The sequence below is a fragment of the Silene latifolia genome, chromosome 7, assembly GCF_048544455.1.
Source record: "Silene latifolia isolate original U9 population chromosome 7, ASM4854445v1, whole genome shotgun sequence".
In the NCBI taxonomy this organism is placed as follows: domain Eukaryota; kingdom Viridiplantae; phylum Streptophyta; class Magnoliopsida; order Caryophyllales; family Caryophyllaceae; genus Silene; species Silene latifolia.
In genome coordinates, this window is record NC_133532.1 from 122,500,615 (window position 1) to 122,521,341 (window position 20,727).

Sequence of the window (20,727 nt, forward strand, 5' to 3'; positions counted from 1 at the left end):
CAATATTCAACCTCTATTTTATCTCGATTTACCGTACCATAGTAATTCCTTGAGGCACCTTAGTTATTGTGATTTAGTAACTAGGATGCTTGTTCTAGCTGGACAAGGAGAATTTTCTAAGTTTTAGTTAAAACTTTTGAATTGTTCTCAGATTTACGTCGTTATGTCATTACTTGTTCGCCTCTGCTGAGATTTTTCACCCTTCTATAACTGTAAATAATCCTAACTCTGCCACTAAATATATAAAAAGATTATAATTGACTAATGCATGTAATTTTCAATTTCATTGTGGTCCAACTATTAAGTCTTTCTAAAATGGATTTCAATAATCTTATTAAGAAGATGTTATATCCTTTCTGCTTGTGACGGAAAATGTCCATCACAAATGAGAATTTGTGATTTAGATGATCATATATGGAGAACAAATTTCTATAAAACAATTACTATGACAAAAGTTGCTAACGCATGCATGCACGTTAATTACACATCAAAAAAAAAATCTCAATCACAATAAGTAGATGCAATAAATTCATGCAAGAATCTTCAAAATCACCCTTAAGAAGCAAGTAGCATGATAACAACAAGATATAATGCAATATTTGACTAACTAAAGGCTAAAGCAATGATTTTGACTCAAGTGGACTATGTAGACTGCAGCCTTAATAGTATAGTACGTAGTATTCCAACCACGAGAATACAGCAACGTTAAAACTTATGATGAAAAAATTACAATTCCGAACTAATCCACACTAAATCAAAGGACACAAACCCGAAAATAATTCAGGTACTGGTTACTAACGAAAGGGGACTACTATAGGGTTACCGATATACCATAAATCGATGTACATATACTTGGTATCATATATACGAGAACCTAGTACTAAATTGACCACTATTCGACAACGGTAGCCGCACTTGCTACACTGGGCGCTATTCGGCCATGTATATATATGAGAATCTGGTACTAAATTTGACACTATTTGGTAACGGCATCTCATTTTTTTTTGATGAAAGAATGTAGAACCGAGATACAGTAAGAAAACGGAGTACATAACGGTAAGTGTACAACAGAAGCAAAGGCGGCCCGGCCCCTTGTAAACCAAACCAATTGAGGAAGGAACAAAGCAAACTCAACCCCCACATTGCCACTCTTATATTACAACCCCACCAGTCACCCACCCACCCTAACCTTTAAACATTTCCCAGCTCACACCCCCCTCTTTTACTATACAATTGTCCTCACCACAAACATGTTATTGTTAACAATAACTAGTGGCGTAACCAGATTTATAATAAAGGCGGCGCGAAAATTATCATGAATAGCGAACAGGTAAGGTAATAACTAATAAGGTAACTAGAAAAGCATTTTCGAAAACTTAGAACTTTCAAATGTTCATTGTTCAACGCGATCGAGAGCGTCTTATACCTCCTTTAGGCCCTGTTTTTTCTGTTAAAAGGAGTTAAATTGAGCTGAACAAAATGAAGCTAATAAGTTGAGTTAAACTGCATTAAGTTGAAGAGTTGATTGAATAGAACTAAGCTCAGCAGAACTTAACTGAATGCAGTTGCATTGAACAGAAATGAGCTGATATTAAGTCAGAAAGATTAGGGCTCTAGTTCTGCAATAATCCACAATTCTAAAAATACAATTATCGATAATTTTCAGGGATTGCGAAATGTTTTTAATATGAAAATTCAGTATTCCCTCTATCTGAAATTTAAATCTTTTGTTAATCTTTTACTAAAATACGTTATAAAAAAAGTAAAAAAGATAACAACTGAAAGAAACTAAATCGTAATATTTTTTTTTTTTTTTTTTTTGCCGCGACCCCTCGTTATCCAAACCACCAACTAGTACATGTAAATGAGTGAAATAAACAATTTCTCCAAACATCTTGCTTCTTTAGTCTTCTATATAAACATCCAAAAACACACCTTTTATATCATTATTTCTGACAAAAAATGAGTGCTAAAAATATTCCACTGTTTTTCTTCCTTATACCTCTGTTTTTCTCTGTTTTACCAGAAACTTTAGGGTCCTTACACTTACACTTACGCTTACACCATCGCCATAAACTCAATCATAATGGCACCAATCTCATAAATGGCAGAAAGGGTATGTGTAATTTGTTCCAAGGAAGATGGGTATATAATGTTCGGGTTAACCCGTTATACGAGTTCTCAAATTGCCCGTTTATCGACCCGGAATTTGATTGCCTTAAGTATGGCAGACCTGATAAACAGTTTCTTAAGTACTCTTGGGTTCCTGATAATTGTGTCCTTCCCAGGTATACTACTGAATTATTCCGTAGTTAGTTTTGTATAAGACCGTTATATAACATACTCGGTAATTACAAGGGACGTGAACCGTGAACCTTTTGTACAGAACAAGTTGTACAACAGTCTTATTTGAGTTTGTGAACTGTAATATAAAGTTATCTAAATTTAATCATATTTTCTTTTATTCCCTCATTTTCGAGTCTTATTTGAGTTTGTGAACCGTAATATAAAATTCCCATTTTATTTTATTTACGTTTAAAATTCTATTGTTGTTGATTTTATTTTCTACTTATTTCCATATGTACGTTTATATAGTAATTGAGACTTTTAAATAAGAGCAACAAGCACTATACGATCGTATAGTGCATATAGTTTTTTAAACTATTACTACCGATTAACTTACTCAGACAGTAAGTTAACTTGTTTATGACTGGTACCGACTTTCAAAACTATCATTTTTTTATATATAATTTCTCTATATTATGCATATTTCACACTTAAAAATTGAATTTCAATAATATATGTTCGAGTGGGAGTATTGAAATTTAATACAACTTGACGGTGGCTAACTTTTTTCACTTTCACTTTTATAATGAACAGAATTTGACAACTTTTTAGTACTAGTGTAGGATTATGTAATATTTTCTTTCATATTAATTAAGTATTATTTATGACCCGAAAAAATTACCTAAATGATAGAGACGGGACTCGAACTTTAAATTCGCGTACATTTTTATTGTGGATATTATTATTGTATTAAATTGTGAGTTATTTTTGGTGGGCATGCAAGGGTGCATGGTAGTTGGAATTGTTAGGACATAAATAGGTTGCGTAAATTATAAATGATAGATGAAATTGTGTTTGGTTTGACAACAGTTGCGAATTTAAGGGGCTGGTAGAGACGCTTGTCTTCATTGAAAAATGAAAATTTCGTTATTTTTAGTTAAAAATTTTAAAAATTTTAACTAACTTCAACCCTAATCGTAAATCCTGGCTCCGCCACTGTTTGACAGATTTAACGGAATTCAGTTTTTACAAAGATTTAGAGGACAAAAGATAATGTTTGTTGGTGACTCACTGAGTTTAAATCAATGGAACTCGTTAACATGTATGATTCATGCGTCGGCACCTCAAGTTAGGTACACTCTTGCGAGAGGTGGTCTCCTTTCTTCCGTTACTTTTCAGGTAACTATTGAACTCATTTTATTTTGTTATTTATTCTCTCCGTCTCGATTATTTGTTTACCTTTTATTTTTATTTTTTTGTAATCTGTGGTTTAATAAAAGGTAAATAAATAATTAAGATAAAAGGAGGATCATTTTTGTCAAATTATTTTCGTAGTTTATACATTAGGGTGATTGAAACTCGAATAAAGTGAAAAGTCGTTTTAAATATGAGTTTGTAGGTTGTCTTTATTTCTATTACGGAGTACTACTTATTCCGTAAATCACATGATTTAAAAGTTGTTTTATATACTTAATTGTTATATTGATTTATGATGAGTGTTAAATTCTTTAACCAAACAACTTTTACTCTATTAAAGAGTGCCATTTAAAAGGAAATTATAACCAACTGAAATAACAATAAGTCTCCATTGTGACGGGTATATCCGTCACAAGCATGTGACGGGTCAAGTATCACCCATTTGGGTAGATAAGACAAAAGTAAGAGTACCTAGGGAATCACAATTCATAAATGGCTTGTCTTTATCTATAAGTGGGTTTTATTCGATCCCTCACAAACTTGTGACGAATATCGTCCGTCATAAATGAGAATTTGTGCTAAAACATAGGTAAATTATTAGAGAAAGGTCACAACAAAAAACCATTGGTAGCAACGTTTTTACAAAACTAAGGTTCTGTTGGTTGTCGCTTTAGTAACTAAGGGATATGATTATATGAATGCATGCAGTGGTGGAGCTGGAGGCGGTTGAAATTTTCGATGTTTTTAGTTATATTTTTTAATTTTTTTTTGAGTATATTTTATATTATTAATTATCTGCCCCCTACCACCTCCCTATAATTTTTCGCCCCCTAAGCTCTAATGCTCCGCTACTGAATGCACCATATTCAACAATTGCTTTTCTTATCATGCAACTCATTTGATAATAACAATATATACTCGTAATAGTTACTCGTACTTTGTATAGGATGGAGTATTATCTAACAGTCTTACATAAAATTAACTATAACAATATAAATACCTCACACTACAAGTATTATTCAATTCCATGATTCCCCAACGTATATATTGTAGAGGAAAATAGTGTCAGAAATTCCTAAGTTTGCAGGAGTTGCACTTTTCTCTTTTGTCGAAATTCCTCCACGCCTTTTCGTGTAGTAGCACAAGGGCTAAAAAGTAAAAGACTACAAATATAATTTTTATTTTTTATTTTCACAAATTCTTATTTGTGACGGAGGTATCCGTCACAAACAAGAGACGGGTACCATATTCTCTCACACAAAACCCATAAGGGTGAGAGACAAAGCACATGGGGTGGGTACCCACCTTGTCCCCTCTACCCATTTCCACTCACATAATACCCGTCGCAAGATCCGACCCGTCAAGCAAGACTTATTGTTTTATTTTTGGTGTTGATTAGGAGTATCCCTACCCACAGTTGGGACAATTTCCTTTGGGATACTGAAGGCAATTTAATGGGTTGACTCATTCCAAGTTTGACTTTTTCATTCGCGAGTGTCAGAAATCGAACCTGACCACTGTTTAAGAGATGAATCTTTCTTAGTACAATTTTTTTTTTTTTGAGGAAATTCCTAATTCCGTTCTTAACTTGTGTTTTAAAGACACAAGTAAATTAAAAATCGTTGATAAAAATATCCATTTCCTTACATTTATTCATAATCATGAATATCAAGTAAATTAAAGTAACTATTTACCCTCTGGTAAATAAAACAAACAAATACGTAGTAATTAATTTATGATTAGGGCCACCTCTCCTTTACGGTTTAACGTTGAGTTACCACCAAGATTTAAGATGAGGGAATAACAAGTCTTTATCATTGTCATCTCAGCTTTACGATTCAGACATTTCAAACTATGAGTTGATCAATCAATTAGAATACTGAATAAGAAAAGAGTGAATAATAACGAAGTATTCTTGTATAAGATCGTTATAGAAATACATAATTCGTATTCGTAGTGAGCGTTGAACGATGTTTAAAAACTTTATAATGATTCATTCACCTTATTTACTACCATTACGAAGTATTAGATAAGGTAGATTATAAACTATAAGAAGGTAAATGTATTAACATCGAAATTTTCATGCAGACGAAAAAATCCTAACTCCGTCATTGGATTAATCGCGCTACAACTAACCATGGTTTGCATGTTCTACCTAATATAAGCTTTAATACGGAGTACGACATAACAATAAGACCAAACCGACACGAGGGAAACTTGTGTCAAAGAATATGACCAGTAAATTTGTAAGCATGTGTTGGTCATCAACTCCTAACAAGTAAATACAACAAACTTGTGTCCAAAGTCCTGAAAATGTTGTCCCTTATTCCCTTTAACACTTTGTTTCTACCCCAAAATCTCGTTTTTGTCGGGTCATTTTCGTCTGAAACAATATCACAAGGTTTTGACACCATTTTATGGTTAAATATGACTATATGTTAATGCCTCCCCCCTAAGTAGTCACATTTGGTAGTAAAATGATCACAAAATCCCGTCTTATTATTTTAGACAGAAATGACCCGTTTGAAGCAAGACTACCATTCTTTCTTGTTGTTTGATGCACTTGCGTTCAACCCTTGCTGGTCTCAATAATTGTCTTCCATTGAAGATAAAGTTAATCACTTTTCACTTTATAAATATTTGAGAAATAGTAGTAAAATTCAACAAAAAGAAAAAAAAATCACAAGCATTGCTATCTACTTTCTCCTTACACCTTCTCCCTTTATCCTCTCACAATCAATTAAGTTAATGTATTTTGTGTGCGGTTGGATGACAAGTGAATAAGGCTAAATATATTATATTTTATCCCGTTATTAGTTATTAGAGGAGAAGGTTGAAGAGAGGTAGAAAAGAGAAGAAGGTAGTAATAGATGCTAGTGAATTTATCTAAAATTGTCATATTTTAGTGAATTAGATTTCATATCTTAAGAGTCTAGATAAAAACACATACAAGTAAGTACTTTTCTTGTATCGGTCATTTGTTTAGCTCATAATATAGTAATAGATTGTCTCCTAATCATTGTTGTCAGAATCCCGATTTCATCCTATGATTCTACGATTTTACGATCCAAAAATGCTTGACCGATCCCGGATCCTACGATTCTATCATGGTTGTAGAATCTTACGATCCTATTCATTTGAAAATTTATAAAGGTAGGATCATAATACGATCCCACGATCTTACGATCCTACGATCCGATTCCATAGTAAAAATTTTAATATATATATTTTTATATAATGACATCGTAAAACCCAAATTTCGTGTAATTTGTAAAAACATGTTCATGAAATGATATAAAATCATTATTATCAATATTTTGTGGATAAATAAGTATTTTGATATTCAATTATATGTTTTCACCAAATAAAAAAGGGTATTTAGTGAGTTTGTAGAATCTTACGATTCTACGATCCGATTCTACCGATTCGATCCTACCCCTCCCATCGATCCAAAGTAGAATCCCGATCCTAACAACATTGCTCCTAATAATTTAGTGATAAACCGTCTCTCTGAAATTGAACTTCCTGATCTAATTATAGCCGGAATCAAAGGATGTTATTGTTGATTTATTGCTTAAAATTCCATAATTTATGAACTTGTATAATCCATGATGCAGGAATATGGAGTGAGTGTTCTATTATACCACACAACATATTTGGTAGACATAGTTAGGAAACCAATTGGAAGAGTTCTTGAGTTAAACTCAATAATGGGTGGTCAAGTATGGCAAAACATGGATGTTCTTATCTTCAATTCTTGGCATTGGTGGACTCACATTGGCCAATCTCAACCGTATGTTCTTTTTCCACTTTTTTTTTTTTTTTTTCGAGTTAATGTTCTTTTTCCCGAGTTAGTCTTTTGCAAGACAGTCTTACACTAATATAGTTACAAAATAAATCCAAGCATAACTTATTAGTGGATAAAAGTGGGTCTCAAAAGATCCCGTTTTATAATAAATTTGTGTAAAATCATCTAGACAAGTATTGTGCCTTTTCCACTTGATTCCTTCACATCATCCACTTTGTTGTATAATAGAGAAGTTATTAATGATTAATTGAGTTTCATTAATATGTAGGGCAAGATTTTCAATTTCAATAATAATACCCAATGGCCCAATATTGGATAATTTATTAAATCGATTGCGCTACATAAATAATGAAGTTGATATAATAATCGGCATATTATAAGGCTTATCAACTATAGCTCGATAACTTTGTAAAGTTATCGAGCTCATTTATAAGTTACTGAGCTCCTTTGCAAAGTTATCCAATATCTTCTTTGTTCAGTCATCGACGGTGTATAATACACCGAGACGACGTTTTGAATTATAATTTAGGCAAGAAATAAATTTGAACAACTTGGCAGAAAGTAGTTGATTGTAATATTACAATGGACTGACTATTCATGCAGATGGGACTATATACAAGATGGGCCCAAAGTATACAAGGACATGGACCGACTCACAGCCTTCGCCAAAGGTTTGGAAACATGGGCCCGATGGGTCGACGACAACGTCAATCCCTCAAAAACCCGAGTATTCTTCCAAGGGATATCACCCACCCATTATGAGTAAGCTAATAATACCCTTCCTTGCATATTCTTTTTTTTTTTTTTTTACTAGTATCCGTTACACTCGACACTCGGACATGGTCACGAATTTCTACGCATTTAACCGCCTTTCATAGTAAAAACAACCAAGTTGTTTAAACTTAGAATTATTGGCACAGCCATGTCAAATATATCCGAGTCAAATTAGATCATACCCTTTTTTTCATTTCTTACCTGCAATTAACTGTATCAATCTTGCCCTCAAATGATGCAGCAGACCATTTCAGTGATCCAGACCTATACGATAAAAAAACACAGTCATTGTATCCATCTCGAAAATTTCTCAAGTAGCATGGTCAACTGCAATATTTCTAAACTTCGAGTTCTGAAAGAAATCTCTGTTAATAAACTCAATAATGCCAGAACAATTAGTCTCATTGTAGACGGGTATATCCGTCTAAAGATGTAGACGGGTCAAATATGTCACCACTTTCATAATAAGACAACCCCCACCATCCCACTTGTTGTTTGTCTTATTATTATGAAAGTGGTGATATTCGACCGTCTTACAAATTTAGACGGATAGTGTCCGTCTAAAGTGAGATTTTGTGTTGACAGAATCACATAGTAACAAAGAAAGTGTTTAAAATATGACAGTCCAAAGGAATGGAGAGGAGCATCAAAGAGCTGTACAGGGGAGGCATTACCACTGTCAGGGTCCACATACCCTGCGGGCTTGCCTCCGGCAGCAGAAATAGTAAGAAAGACATTAAGTTCAATGACGAAGCCTGTTTACCTGCTCGATATCACGACGCTGTCACAGCTGCGGAAAGACGCACATCCTGAGAAATACAGCGGAGTAAGCTCGGGCGTTGACTGTAGCCACTGGTGTCTTCCTGGATTGCCTGATACCTGGAACCAACTTCTCTATGCCGCTCTTTTGAACATTTGATTTTACCAAGATTTATCTTATTCTTCTTTATATCATTCATCAAGATGGTGAAAATGAAGAAAGGGTCTAGGTTTCTCGTCAACAAGGAGACTTAGATCTATTGTAACTTGTAAGTAACTCATATTCCTAGCTTAAAGAGTCACTCTCGCAAGACGAGTGACACATTATGTTCATATTGGATTGAAATACAGAAAACATTCACTTTTGATTGGCATCCAACTCTATTAATCTCTTCAAAAATCAGTGTTCTATATAATCAGTCATTACTTCCATCTATTTACCATGAACTCCAGCCTAAACCTTGCAAACAACTCATTCGTGTTAAGCTACAAATTTACGAGTTTTAGATCATATTTTTCAGTGTCCTAGTATTGCGTATCGTGCCCATGCTTCGAGAACGAAGGGACTGTAATTAAAAGCTAGCAACACTAACAGACTGAAGAAATAAGAAAAATAGAACATATAGGTATTGTGTCAATGCTTCTAGAATGAAAGCACGTGAATCACTTAAACTTCCGCAACGTTCATGCAAAAGGTACATTGTGGTGCCTCGAGGTGTGCACACGGGAGACTATGCATGGGTTCAAACCAAATTAAAATTCAACCAGACAATTTTTTTTTTTTTTGACGGAGAGAAAAAGGGTGATTATAGTACCCCAAAAGTTACAGAACAAGCTAGTCGACTAAAGTTGCACTAGAAGCCCGACTTGCAAAACTAGTGCTACGAATTGAACCATCATTAGGCAAAACATGTTTGGCAAGTTTCATCAAGGAGAAGAAAGAGCATGGACATAATGTGCAGAGTATCTACAATTCAGAAACAAGTAAAACAGCTCAAATTGTTAACATTTCAACATACATTTCCCATTCTTCAATAATGAACTGTTGAAGTTCGAAAGCTTTTCTCTGTCCTGAAGGTGCTTGGCTTGAATCCAAAACCTAGAAACAATAAAAATCATGCTATTATGAATCAGAAAGCAAGGATGGCCTATGTTAAAAAGGAGATCACATGGGTCAATCCCAAAGACAATTTTACTTTAAAATGGGATTGAACCAGTTACTAAGAACTGGATTGTTATTTTGAGCTGTACGGTATCATTTTATGGGACTTGTAGAATGTTTCACTATTTGGTGTAACTTACCCCAGAGTTTCTGAATGCTATCTGGTAAGAGGTGATCAATAGCCAACATAGACGGCCGCATTAACAATGTAACAGTCATCGTTCTTGTCTCCCATTTCTTCTACATGAACTCCACTTGAGCATATTAGTCCGCCGTCAACAACTTCAACATTAAGAATCTTTCCACTGAAGTTAAACGAAACAACCAGAATGTGAATTATCATAAAATGAGAATAGGTTTTATAACTTATGCACATTCCATAAATGACAATAAACAAGGTCAAAAGCAAATACTCCCTCCATCCCGGTCAATTGTTGTCCTTTGGTTTTGGCACAAAGACCAAGGAAAGAGGAGGGGGCCAATTACTAAATGACAAGTGTAACAAATTGAGTGTGAATAATCAAATTGTTCATCAAGTTCATTCTTAAAATAGAAAGGGCAACAATTGACTGAGACACCCCAAAATGGAAAAGGACAACAAATGACCGGGGACAGAGGGAGTATATTACTCTGAACTATTGAAAGCTTAGCATTGATCTCATTCAGTATACTTTTAACCAAACAAAACGCCTCCAGCAACAAATCTACAAACTTGGCCAAACACCAGCTTTTTTAGAAGTTAAAATAATATTTTCGAAAAGCCCAAAACCCAACTATTGACCCCCACCCTGCTTCCAAAATAGACGCACCAAATTGGTGCTTTCCTTATTGTTTCTCGTAAAATAATTCACTGATAAAATATTATTTTATTGTATTTCTATCGCATATACTCGTATACAGAAGCCAATTTCCTGCAACGCTAATCCACATAATAATAAATATCCATCTATCATCACCCAACAGATCATTTCTTTGGCCTTTCCTAGCCTAGATCATTCTATACTTGTGGAGACTGGAGACTTGATCAATACCTTTCCTAGTCCAATATAGTTGAGTGCAGTAGGAACATTGTGATTTGTTCTTGTTGAAGCTGTGTATTTATCAACAAAATTTGCGGCGAAATTTATTTGTTCAATGCTATCGTAATCAATTCAAAATTATCAAATATACCTATTGTAATCTTGGCCAAGGACTCACCAACATTAAAAATCAGTTTTACAGCAAAACTCATTTTTGAAAAAAAAAAAAGTCTATAACTTTATGCCAAAGACGCACTTGCTATTAAACACGAGGTCCTGGTCAGATGATTTTCTGTAAAATACAGTCCCCAACTTAACCACCCACCAAAGTCAAAACGCCAAGCTTGGATGGCAATAACTTCCTACGTGAAGAGAATATAAAGCCAATCTGGTTGTGCAATTAACCAATAACCATTAGCAATTCAGACACAAGCAAGATGGAAATGTATGCTTGTATATTAGATAGCCATGTCAACTTCATAAAATGCTTAAAGCCTTTGCGTCAAGGGGAAAGTCCACTGCTTATCAATCATGTCATAACAGTATGAAGTTCACTAGGAGTGCAACAGAAAGCAAGAGGTCAAATTACACGTCAACACTTACTATGGGAACACAGATTTGACCTTCTCAATATCCAAAGACTCTTGTAAAGAATGAGGAACTCCGAGCTTAATTTGGAGTTTCATCTGCTCAAACGAAACACCGGGTATGGACCCTGCAAGCAACACAGTAAATTAAGTTTGAAAAATCTAACAACTCTAATCCTTATAACACATCTAAGCTCTTCAAAGGTATCTCAAGCTAATATCACCCCAATCTAAGAGGAAATCAACTACGACTAATAATCTCTTACAGGACGGACTACAACTTTGCCGATCACTTCCCTTCTTTCCCTAGAGCTAATATCAGCCCAAACTAAGAGGAAAACTGAAATCGCGTACACACCAACATTCCCACAAATCCACAATCTCAAAGTTTGCTACTAGTGAGCATATAGTTACACAAGATGGTCAACTATGTCGATTGCACAAAATTAGTTTACAATAGTTGATTGACCCTTTAAATCATCAACCTAAAACAGCCGAAGTTCAAACAACTTTAGAACTCGGAAATGCAAATCGGGTATTTTTTCCAGAGGTAGCCACAAAGCCCAAGAATGTAATCATGTAGACGGGTTTGAGACCTAGGCCATAGTATTACTGCACAAAGCGAAAAATTATACCAGCTACGCTATCACACATTCAGATTCCAACACTAGCTTGCTACTAATAAACTATCAGCAATCTTGAAATCCACAAAACCCTAAACTTCAAACAATTTCATAGATACAAAAATTTAAAAAAGACGGTAGCACGCTTAGGAGTAAGGAGATTTTAAAAATTAGTCTACGATGATTGACCCTTTAGATCATCAACCTAAAAGAACCAGGCTTCAAACAACTTTAAGACTCAGAAATCGGAACCAGATACCTTTGGGACCTAGGCCATAGGATCACCGCACAAAGCGATTAGTAAATTATCAGATTTTAACACCATCATTCCCAATTAGGAATCCACCAGCTATGCTACACATTCAGATTTTAACACCATCATTGCTGCTAATAAACTATCAACAGTCTTGAAATCCACAAAACCCTACAACTCCGAATAATATCATTAGCAAAAAAAGATACCATGCTTAGGGAGATTTACCTCTGCGAAAAGCAGGGATAGAGTTGGAAGAAATAGCATCTCGACAAGCCCGCATTGCTGCAGAAGTGATATTCTGCCTGTGCCAACCATACATATCGAAATCAGCTTCCAATTATCAACATCATCATTAACAAAATTGCAAATTTCAGTCTTTAATTTTGTACGAGACAGTTGTACAGCAACTCTTACACTCTCTACCTTATTTCCATCTTCCACGGGCATCGCTCTCCTCTGTTTTCTAGTTCATTTAAGCTCTATTACTCTAGTAACAATTACCGTCAACCTAAGCAAACCCTAAATAAGATACTCCCTCCGTCCCAATCATTTATTTACCTTTGATTAAAATAACCGTCACCCATCTATACGCTATACAACGGTCTTATTTAAGTTTTCGTGCACGGTAAATAAAATACAAAGCCACGTTGCCCCCCTAATTTTTGAATTCATAAATTACCCAATAATCCGACGAATTGGGAAAAGTGGAAGAAAAATAAAGAAATTAAATACGAACCCATGTTGATCGTATCCAACACCCATCTCAACAAATAGCAGATTATTCATTTTAATGGTTTGATCAGATGCTTCACTCGTCGCCATGGATGCAACTGCTGCTGTGATTATGCTGCGATTTGGGCGTGATAATCGAGAAGATTTGGTGTTATTGTGGAATTTTAGAAGGTGGGTTTTGGAGATTAATTGAGGTTTTGTTAAAGGGTTTAATGGCGGAAATGGTGATGAGATTATTTTGTGACAAGGATTAGTGAGTGATGAGGTTGATGTCATTTTCTTTCAACACAAAAACTCACTCTCAATGGACTTGGGACTTGGCAATTAATTGAGGGAGACTTTTGGAATGGATTGTAATGGATTCGGGTCATTCCAATGTTTGGTTGGAGCATTTTGGAATGGAGTTAGATACCTGATGGATTCTAACTCCATTCCAACCCATTGGAATCCCATACACATCTCTCTCCCCAAGTTTCCAACTCCATTCCACCCAACACATTATTATTCCCATACCCGGATTGAACCAAACAAGCTTAAACATGTATGGGGTTCTAACTCCATACCTCCTTGGAGTTAGAATCCATTCCATTCCATACCGAATGTTTGAACCAAACACCCCCTAAACACAATGAGTGATGATTGAGGTGGGTTGTCTTTAGAGGTGGTCACTCTAAGGGATTGGCCCGGCAAGGTGGTCGGGTCGTCACTGGCATGACTATTGGCTCGGTGATCCACCGTTGCGTCCGGCTCAATCTATCCTTGGACCAAGCCTGATTAGGGTTAGCGTTTCCAGCCCTGTCTGCTCTCGCCCAACCTAAAAAAAAATTAAAATATAACTGATTTGTCTCGACACCCGACCCAACCTCATCGGTTTAGGGTTATGCTTGACTACTTGAGCCAACCTGACTCGACTAGGGATTAGAATGGATTGGGTTCGAGTCGGGTAAAGTCTCATCATCATTCATCCGTCGTTTAAAATCTCATCTAACGCATCAGTTATCATGAAACTTATCGTCCATCACCCATCACCTGTGGATGAAGTGGGTGAATCGAGTGATAACAGGTGATTGACCTATTTAAATATGCCGGTCCCAATAATACAATACCAGATTATCAAAATAAAATTAAAAACCATATGGCGTCATCCTTCTGGCCAAATTACCACCAAAATTACACCATCTCACCACTAAAATTCAACCACCACCGCTTTGATCACCAATAAAATTCGGCTACAACCCCTTAAGAGTGAATCTTATTTTCGGGCGAAAGAAAAACCACTCACCCAAAACCTGGCGTGGCTCCGATCCTTCTAAAATCCACCAACCCTCTTCTATTACACTAAAAAATTGCATTCATCCCACTCCAAATTATGGACATTGTCCTTCGATTGCTACCAAATTCGACCACCATAAGTTGTTTTTCCTTGGCCACCGCCCTCGATCTTGGTCTTCACTACAATTTACGTGTGTATACAACGGATTTTTAATAATATTTAAAAAAAAAAAATTAGTCATTTTTTCAAGAGGCCCCAATGTACATTTTTGCCTAGGGCCCTAAAAAAACACATGACCGGGCTTGGGCCTAATTATCATCTTACGGAATACTTTTCCTTAAATTGTTTGTTATGCAGAAGCGTTGATACCTTTCTGCTGCACCGCTGTCCACGCTCCATAATAGTACGATATTATCCGTTTTGGACGAAACACTCACGGATTTACTCTTGGACGCTTTCCCAAAAGACCTCTTACTATTCTATTTTATGGACACTTATAAAGATGACCTTGACCTTTACACTACCGATGTGGGACACGGGTTCGCACCCTAACAATCCTCCCCTCAAACGAAGGACCATCATCTTTACTTGGACCCTTGACCTATATGGAGAACCGCACAACCCAAGCCAATTTCATTCACTAGTAGAAAAAACACCTATTGCGTCAGTCGATTTACGTCGGTTCTACAAAAACTGACGCAAAAAGTACTTAGTTTTGGCGGGAATGCATTTTTCGCCTTTAGTTAAGCTATTTGCGTCAGTTCTTTATAAAAACTGACGTATATTTTGCGTCGGTTATTAGCAAAACTGACGTATTTAATCAGATACATCAGTTTTATTCTTTAACTGACTTATTTGATGTTAGGTTTTTGCATCAGTTGAGGTGCAAACCGATGCAAATAAAATTTAGAGTAAATTAGTAATAACTCCCTTTTATATACCACTTTTCTAAAATAACTCCCTTTTGAAAACTTTTTAATAATTTACTCCCATCAAATGTTCTCAGTTCAAAAGTTACACCCATTTTGTCTTTCCGATGAAAAGTCATATTTTATGACCGTTTTGCCCTTGTGTTAATATTTAGACATCTTCTTTTCATCTTCTATGATTCTTCACCTCAAACGAGCAAATGATCTCCATCAGAGTTTAGCACATCTTGCTTGTCTCTTATTTTTTGATTGCTTTATTTCATCTTCTCTTTATTTTCATCTTCCCATATAACCGTTACATATCTTGCTTCTCTCTTATTTTCATCGACATTCAAAATCAATTTTTTACTCTAAAATCTCTCCCAAATTTTGATCCTTGTTAAATCAATCCTAATTTGTGACGATTTCAAATTGATAGCGGTAAGTTTTCTTCCCCAACTCATGTTTATAGTATTAATTTGTGTGTTTTCAACCCTAATTTCTGGGTTTAATTGCGAACCTATTTTGTTTACCATAATTTATTTGTTCATAGCCCTATTTTGTGTGTCGTAAACCGTAATTTCTGGGTTTATTTTGCGAAATTTCTGGGTTTCGAAACCCTAATTTCTGGGTTTGAAACCCCCAAATCTGGGTTCAAAACCATAATGCCGAGATTTCTATTTTGCAGCATTTCATGGATCAGATGCTTGAACCAAGCAATTATGCTGAGAGAACGGAACCAAGCAATTATGTTTGTGTATTTCCTGATGTAGCTTGACAAGATGCTTGAAAGGCTAAGGATTAAAATCAGTAATGTCTTGAACCTTGCTGACGCCTCCATTTCAAAGGAGATGGAACTAAAGATAACCCTAACTTGAAGCAAAATCGCAAACGCAAATAAAATTTAATAAACAAGAGAAGAGGCCACATTATCTTAATTGGGGAAACAATCTAAGAAAGGGATAAATCATTCAAGTGAAGAGAGTAAGAGAGATAGAAGACAGGAGGAGGATATAAAAGAGGAGCTAGGGGTATTTTGGTCATAAATTTAGACTTTAAAACTGAAATTTTGAAAAGTGACGGAATATGACACGGGAAAGACAAAATGGGTGCAAGTTTTGAACTTAGAACATTTAATGGGAGTAAATTATTAAAAAGTTTTCAAAAGGGAGTTATTTTAGAAAAGTGGTATATAAAAGGGAGTTATTATTAATTTACTCTAAAATTTAATACAAAAAAAGAAAACAGTTGAACCCTCCTAATATACACCGTCTCAAACTTTTCATCTCCCAATTAATCTTCCCTTTTTCTTAGATCATTAATCACCAAACCCTAGCTTGATCGTCCCACCACGACCACCATCACCGCGCCCTACTGCTCCTGTCGTACCACCACCACAACCATTGGAGCCGTCGCACGACAAACCCTACTGCTGAACACGAAACCCTTCCATATTCACCAAACCTTAATGTTGGCTCCCTCATTCTGCCGTCACACAACCACCACCGTGCTGCCCTCCTTATGTTGTCGCTCAAGCCGTCGCACCAGGCCACCACCACCAACACCGTGCTTCCCTATTTCAAGTATGATTATTGTTGTTTGTTATGTTTATTTTTGTTTATTGTTTGAATGTAAATTTATTTGCATATTTATCAATTCGTTGATAGTTGTTCGTCTTTATCGTATTTATGAATCGTTTTATCATCTTGAATCGCCTTGTAGTTTGAAATTAAGGCATAGTAACGGGGTGTTCAGGGCATAGTAACATCGATAATGGAACGGACTGTGTGAATCGGGTTGTGAAGTTTGTTGTTTCGTTTTTGTTTATACTATATTCCGTCTTATACTGTACGATGCTGTATGCATCTAGTTCATAATTTGAATGCGTATTTCGTTGTTTTAGAATACTAATTTATTATGTATACTACGCACACTCGTCATCAATAACCACCATTAACATTGTAAAAAATAGTAAGCAAGGTTTCAGAAATCTGTGAATTTGCCTTTGAGTTATTATTGTTGTTGGATTGTCAAAATAGACGCTTATGCAAGTGTCCTTTAGAGCTAGGAGCTAGCTGCATCTTGCTTCATACAACATAATTTAAGTATTGTTTATTCAATAAACAACAACAAAGCTTTCAATATAACTGAATACTCAAATTAGTTTGTGTGTTAATCAATTTATTGCATTCTGGTCTTGTTCCTATTTGATTTGTTCTACTCATATTTGTGCACATGAGGGTGAAGTATTCCTATTTGATTTGCAGGCATCATAGGCAAAATGTTGTTTTCTTTGTGTTTGTACACAAGTCCAGCTAAGAGTATTCACATTTTTGTCTATATAATAAACTAATAGATGACCAAAAGAACCCTTATTATTATTTTTCTTCTTTAATATGTTGTTTTCGAAATTTTAGTTTTCTCATGTCCAATATGCTCATGTCTAGTCTTCATAAATTAATTCGTTCCGGCAGGGAGGACGATGTGGAATATACCGTTAACTGTCCAAAGTGGGTGATCAGCACGCAGGTATGATTGAATCTCATGACTTCTCTTTCTGACAGTAAGCGCAAATTTAGTACCTTTAATTAGATGTCTTAAGACAATGCCGCGTACAACAAAATACTTGAGAAGTAAGTTGAATCTTCAAGGTTTCATGGTTAAAACTTAGATAAAGTCAATGATGTGAATATTCAAGGTTTCGGGTGAAGTTAAAAGGTCTTGCCTAAAACCTTAAATATTCAGTGGACCAAGTCTAACTATAAGGCGGTCTTACCCAAAACTTGTTGATAATCAAATACTCTAATTTCTATGTACATATTGTAGCACTAGTTAGCTTTGGCAAGGTTGCGGCCGGCCAAAAAGAAGCTGCTAAAGAATGCGGTTTGGAAATCTACTCCTGGGATGATTTTTTGGAACTGGTAAGCCATGCTAAAATTTGCATAGGCTTTATTATACTTAGTTTTCTATCTATTTTATGATTATAAGTTTATATTGTAACAAGTTCTCGAAAAAAAAAAATTGTTCATAATGCGAAAATCTTTGCAGGGAAGCAGTCAACAATTTGATCTTCCCGCGAAAAAGAAAGATGATATTTGTACAATAATGTACACTAGTGGTACAACCAGTGAGCCTAAGGGAGTGCTCATCTCCAATGAGACTGTTGTCACTGTTGTATCAGGCATTAATTTCACATTGAAGAGCATCAATAAAGAGGTATGTTCACCCTCCAACATTCTCCACGGTAAATATTGTAAAAGCGCTAGATCACTATAAGACGGTCTTACTCAAAACTTCTCTTGTTCTGATTTCCCTGCCTCTTATAATGATGTGAATCCACTGGCAGGTATCTGTCATACCTTCCCCTAACACATATACTTGATCGAGTAGTCGAGGAATTATTTATCTCAACTGGTGCTTCAATCGAATATTGGCGTGGGGTAAGTGAAATCCTTAACTCAAAATTTTACTTTTTTCTTGCTGAATATTTAGGTTGATCTCACATATGAAACTGTCGCACATAAGACTCGCAGAAACCTTACAGCCATTATTCATGAAATGTGGACTTTTCTGTACTCTGATAACGTATGTTTGTTCAGGATGTCAAGCTGTTATCTGAAGATATTAAAGAGCTGAAATCAACGATCCTTTGCACTGTTTCGCGCGTGTTAGATAAAATCAATGTAAGTCATACTCACCACATTTCTATTGACTATATTTTTTTTACCTCAAACATCAAATTATAAAATGAGTAGGCTGCCAGAAAGGAAGGTTTACTCCTCACTCTTTTTAAGTTTACTACTCCGTACTTCATAGTTGTTGAAACCAGTGCTCTAGTTAGAAAAGATTGACAATAAAAGGCAATCTAGAGATCAAGGCTTTTAATTTTACTGTTTTCCGACACTTTTTTTTCTTTTGCAGTTGTCAAGGGAATTCGCCGTGTGATGCGGGGTCGAGACTGTATTTTTGATGTCTAAAGATCATGGTAACATTCTTCTGCCTTGCTTTTGATCAGCTCAACACCTACCATGCACAAATTTTTTTATTTATATTTGATGGCAGGTTTGATATACTAGCACCATATCATTCATTTGATTACTTTGATTAAAATACCTCTCACAAAGAATAAAAAGGAAACAAATGACCATAAGTAAGGGAGTACTATTTATTTTATTCTATTTGCTCGTCTCTAATGGCATACTTCTCCATATAGCAGCATAGAATTAGGTTGACATTCATTTGATAAGCGAGCTATCTAATATGTTGTTGATCGATAAGCCTATTGTGTAAGCCATCATTCATGTTGTAGCTCATTGTAGCTTCAAAAGATGAGAATCATGCAGCACTTGTGAACAAGTAACGCCTCGGTGATTCTGGGTCGAGGAACTTCATTGAATGTCGACGACATACTCCTTATTTCTTTGTTTTTGCGTTCGCTTTTTGTTGCAGCATTGCAACTTTGATTATTAGCTTAAGGGTGTTGTCAAATCTGTGTTGAAAGAAGTTTTGCGGACACTGAATCTGACTGAAGGAAGCTCTCAACTATGCTTTTGATCATCCAAGAACTTGTCAATATTTTAGTGGGTTTGTGGCATCGAGTTTGGATTGATATATAGTTTTATGTAAGTTTACTAGATGTTTAGAGAACATTTAGTATAGATTAGCTTAGTAACTAAGGTTTGTGGGATTATTTGTACTTTGAATTATATTCGGAACATTGTTGGGTTGAATAAGATGTAATGTTTTACATGTGATGTATTAGTGGTTGGTTGGATTTCTTGTTGCATGTTTTTTTAAGTTTTGGTATTCGAATTGTGAGTTTTATGTATTTCGGCAGCAAATTTTTATATAAAAAAAAGTATTAATAAATTACGTCGGTTCGTGAAAGAAATGATGCAAATGAGAAAAATGAATTGGCCCTAAAACAAAATATCAATTGCATCAGTTATGATAATGAATGACGCAAAAAAATAAAGAAAATACATCGGTTCTATAAAGAACTGATGCAAAAAAATAAAGTAAATACATCAGTTTTTGATATCAATTGCGTCGGTTTTTAAAAAACAACTGACGCAAATAATGCTTTTTTGCGTCGGTTTTTGAAACACAACTGACGCAAATGGTGAACTTTTTGCGTCAGTTCCATAACCGACGCATAGCAAATACGACCCCTCGATATACGTCAGTCCAAAACCGACGCAAAAGGCCCTCATCAACTGACGCAATAGAGGTTTTTTCCACTAGTGATTCTAGGCACCTTAAGCATTCACCAAATCTTGATAACCTCCCCTTAACCGACACACCATGCTACTGAGCCATGTCCGCACCACATGTCACCGCTTG

The 20,727-nt window shown here is 35.5% G+C and overlaps 2 protein-coding genes and 1 long non-coding RNA gene across 3 annotated transcripts; 2 read left to right on the forward strand and 1 right to left on the reverse strand.

The window, feature by feature from the left end:
- Positions 1 to 1,893: 1,893 nt before the first annotated feature.
- Positions 1,894 to 9,224, forward strand: LOC141592875 (protein trichome birefringence-like 38). Its single transcript, XM_074413749.1, has 5 exons — positions 1,894 to 2,288; positions 3,294 to 3,465; positions 7,101 to 7,276; positions 7,895 to 8,053; positions 8,690 to 9,224. Exons 1-5 carry the CDS (start codon positions 1,963 to 1,965, stop codon positions 8,982 to 8,984), a joined length of 1,128 nt encoding a protein of 375 aa, XP_074269850.1. The 5' UTR covers positions 1,894 to 1,962; the 3' UTR covers positions 8,985 to 9,224.
- Positions 9,225 to 9,583: 359 nt separating this feature from the next.
- LOC141592876 (uncharacterized) lies at positions 9,584 to 13,544 on the reverse strand. The gene is made up of 5 exons (XM_074413750.1): positions 13,208 to 13,544; positions 12,697 to 12,773; positions 11,609 to 11,720; positions 10,127 to 10,291; positions 9,584 to 9,923 (listed from the first exon to the last, which is right to left on the reverse strand). The coding sequence occupies exons 1-4, from the start codon at positions 13,477 to 13,479 to the stop codon at positions 10,162 to 10,164; spliced, it is 591 nt and encodes a 196-aa protein (XP_074269851.1). The 5' UTR covers positions 13,480 to 13,544; the 3' UTR covers positions 9,584 to 9,923; positions 10,127 to 10,161.
- Positions 13,545 to 16,615: 3,071 nt separating this feature from the next.
- On the forward strand, positions 16,616 to 20,161 carry LOC141592877 (uncharacterized). The gene is made up of 8 exons (XR_012521242.1): positions 16,616 to 16,967; positions 17,859 to 17,913; positions 18,211 to 18,305; positions 18,433 to 18,600; positions 18,731 to 18,824; positions 18,984 to 19,067; positions 19,306 to 19,369; positions 19,834 to 20,161. It is a non-coding gene; the product is annotated as an uncharacterized LOC141592877 (long non-coding RNA).
- The last annotated feature ends 566 nt before the right edge of the window (positions 20,162 to 20,727 follow it).

Excerpts from the sequence above, each read along its gene's own strand:
- LOC141592875 (XM_074413749.1), top strand. The coding sequence starts at position 1,963 with ATGAGTGCTAAAAATATTCCACTGTTTTTCTTCCTTATACCTCTGTTT. Across the intron at positions 3,466-7,100 it reads TTTCTTCCGTTACTTTTCAG|GAATATGGAGTGAGTGTTCT; the intron begins GTAACTATTGAA and ends TCCATGATGCAG. Across the intron at positions 8,054-8,689 it reads ATATCACCCACCCATTATGA|TCCAAAGGAATGGAGAGGAG; the intron begins GTAAGCTAATAA and ends AAAATATGACAG.
- LOC141592876 (XM_074413750.1), bottom strand. The coding sequence starts at position 13,479 with ATGACATCAACCTCATCACTCACTAATCCTTGTCACAAAATAATCTCA. Across the intron at positions 11,721-12,696 it reads TATCCCTGCTTTTCGCAGAG|GGTCCATACCCGGTGTTTCG; the intron begins GTAAATCTCCCT and ends TGTTGCTTGCAG. Across the intron at positions 10,292-11,608 it reads GTCAAATCTGTGTTCCCATA|TGGAAAGATTCTTAATGTTG; the intron begins GTAAGTGTTGAC and ends GTTTAACTTCAG.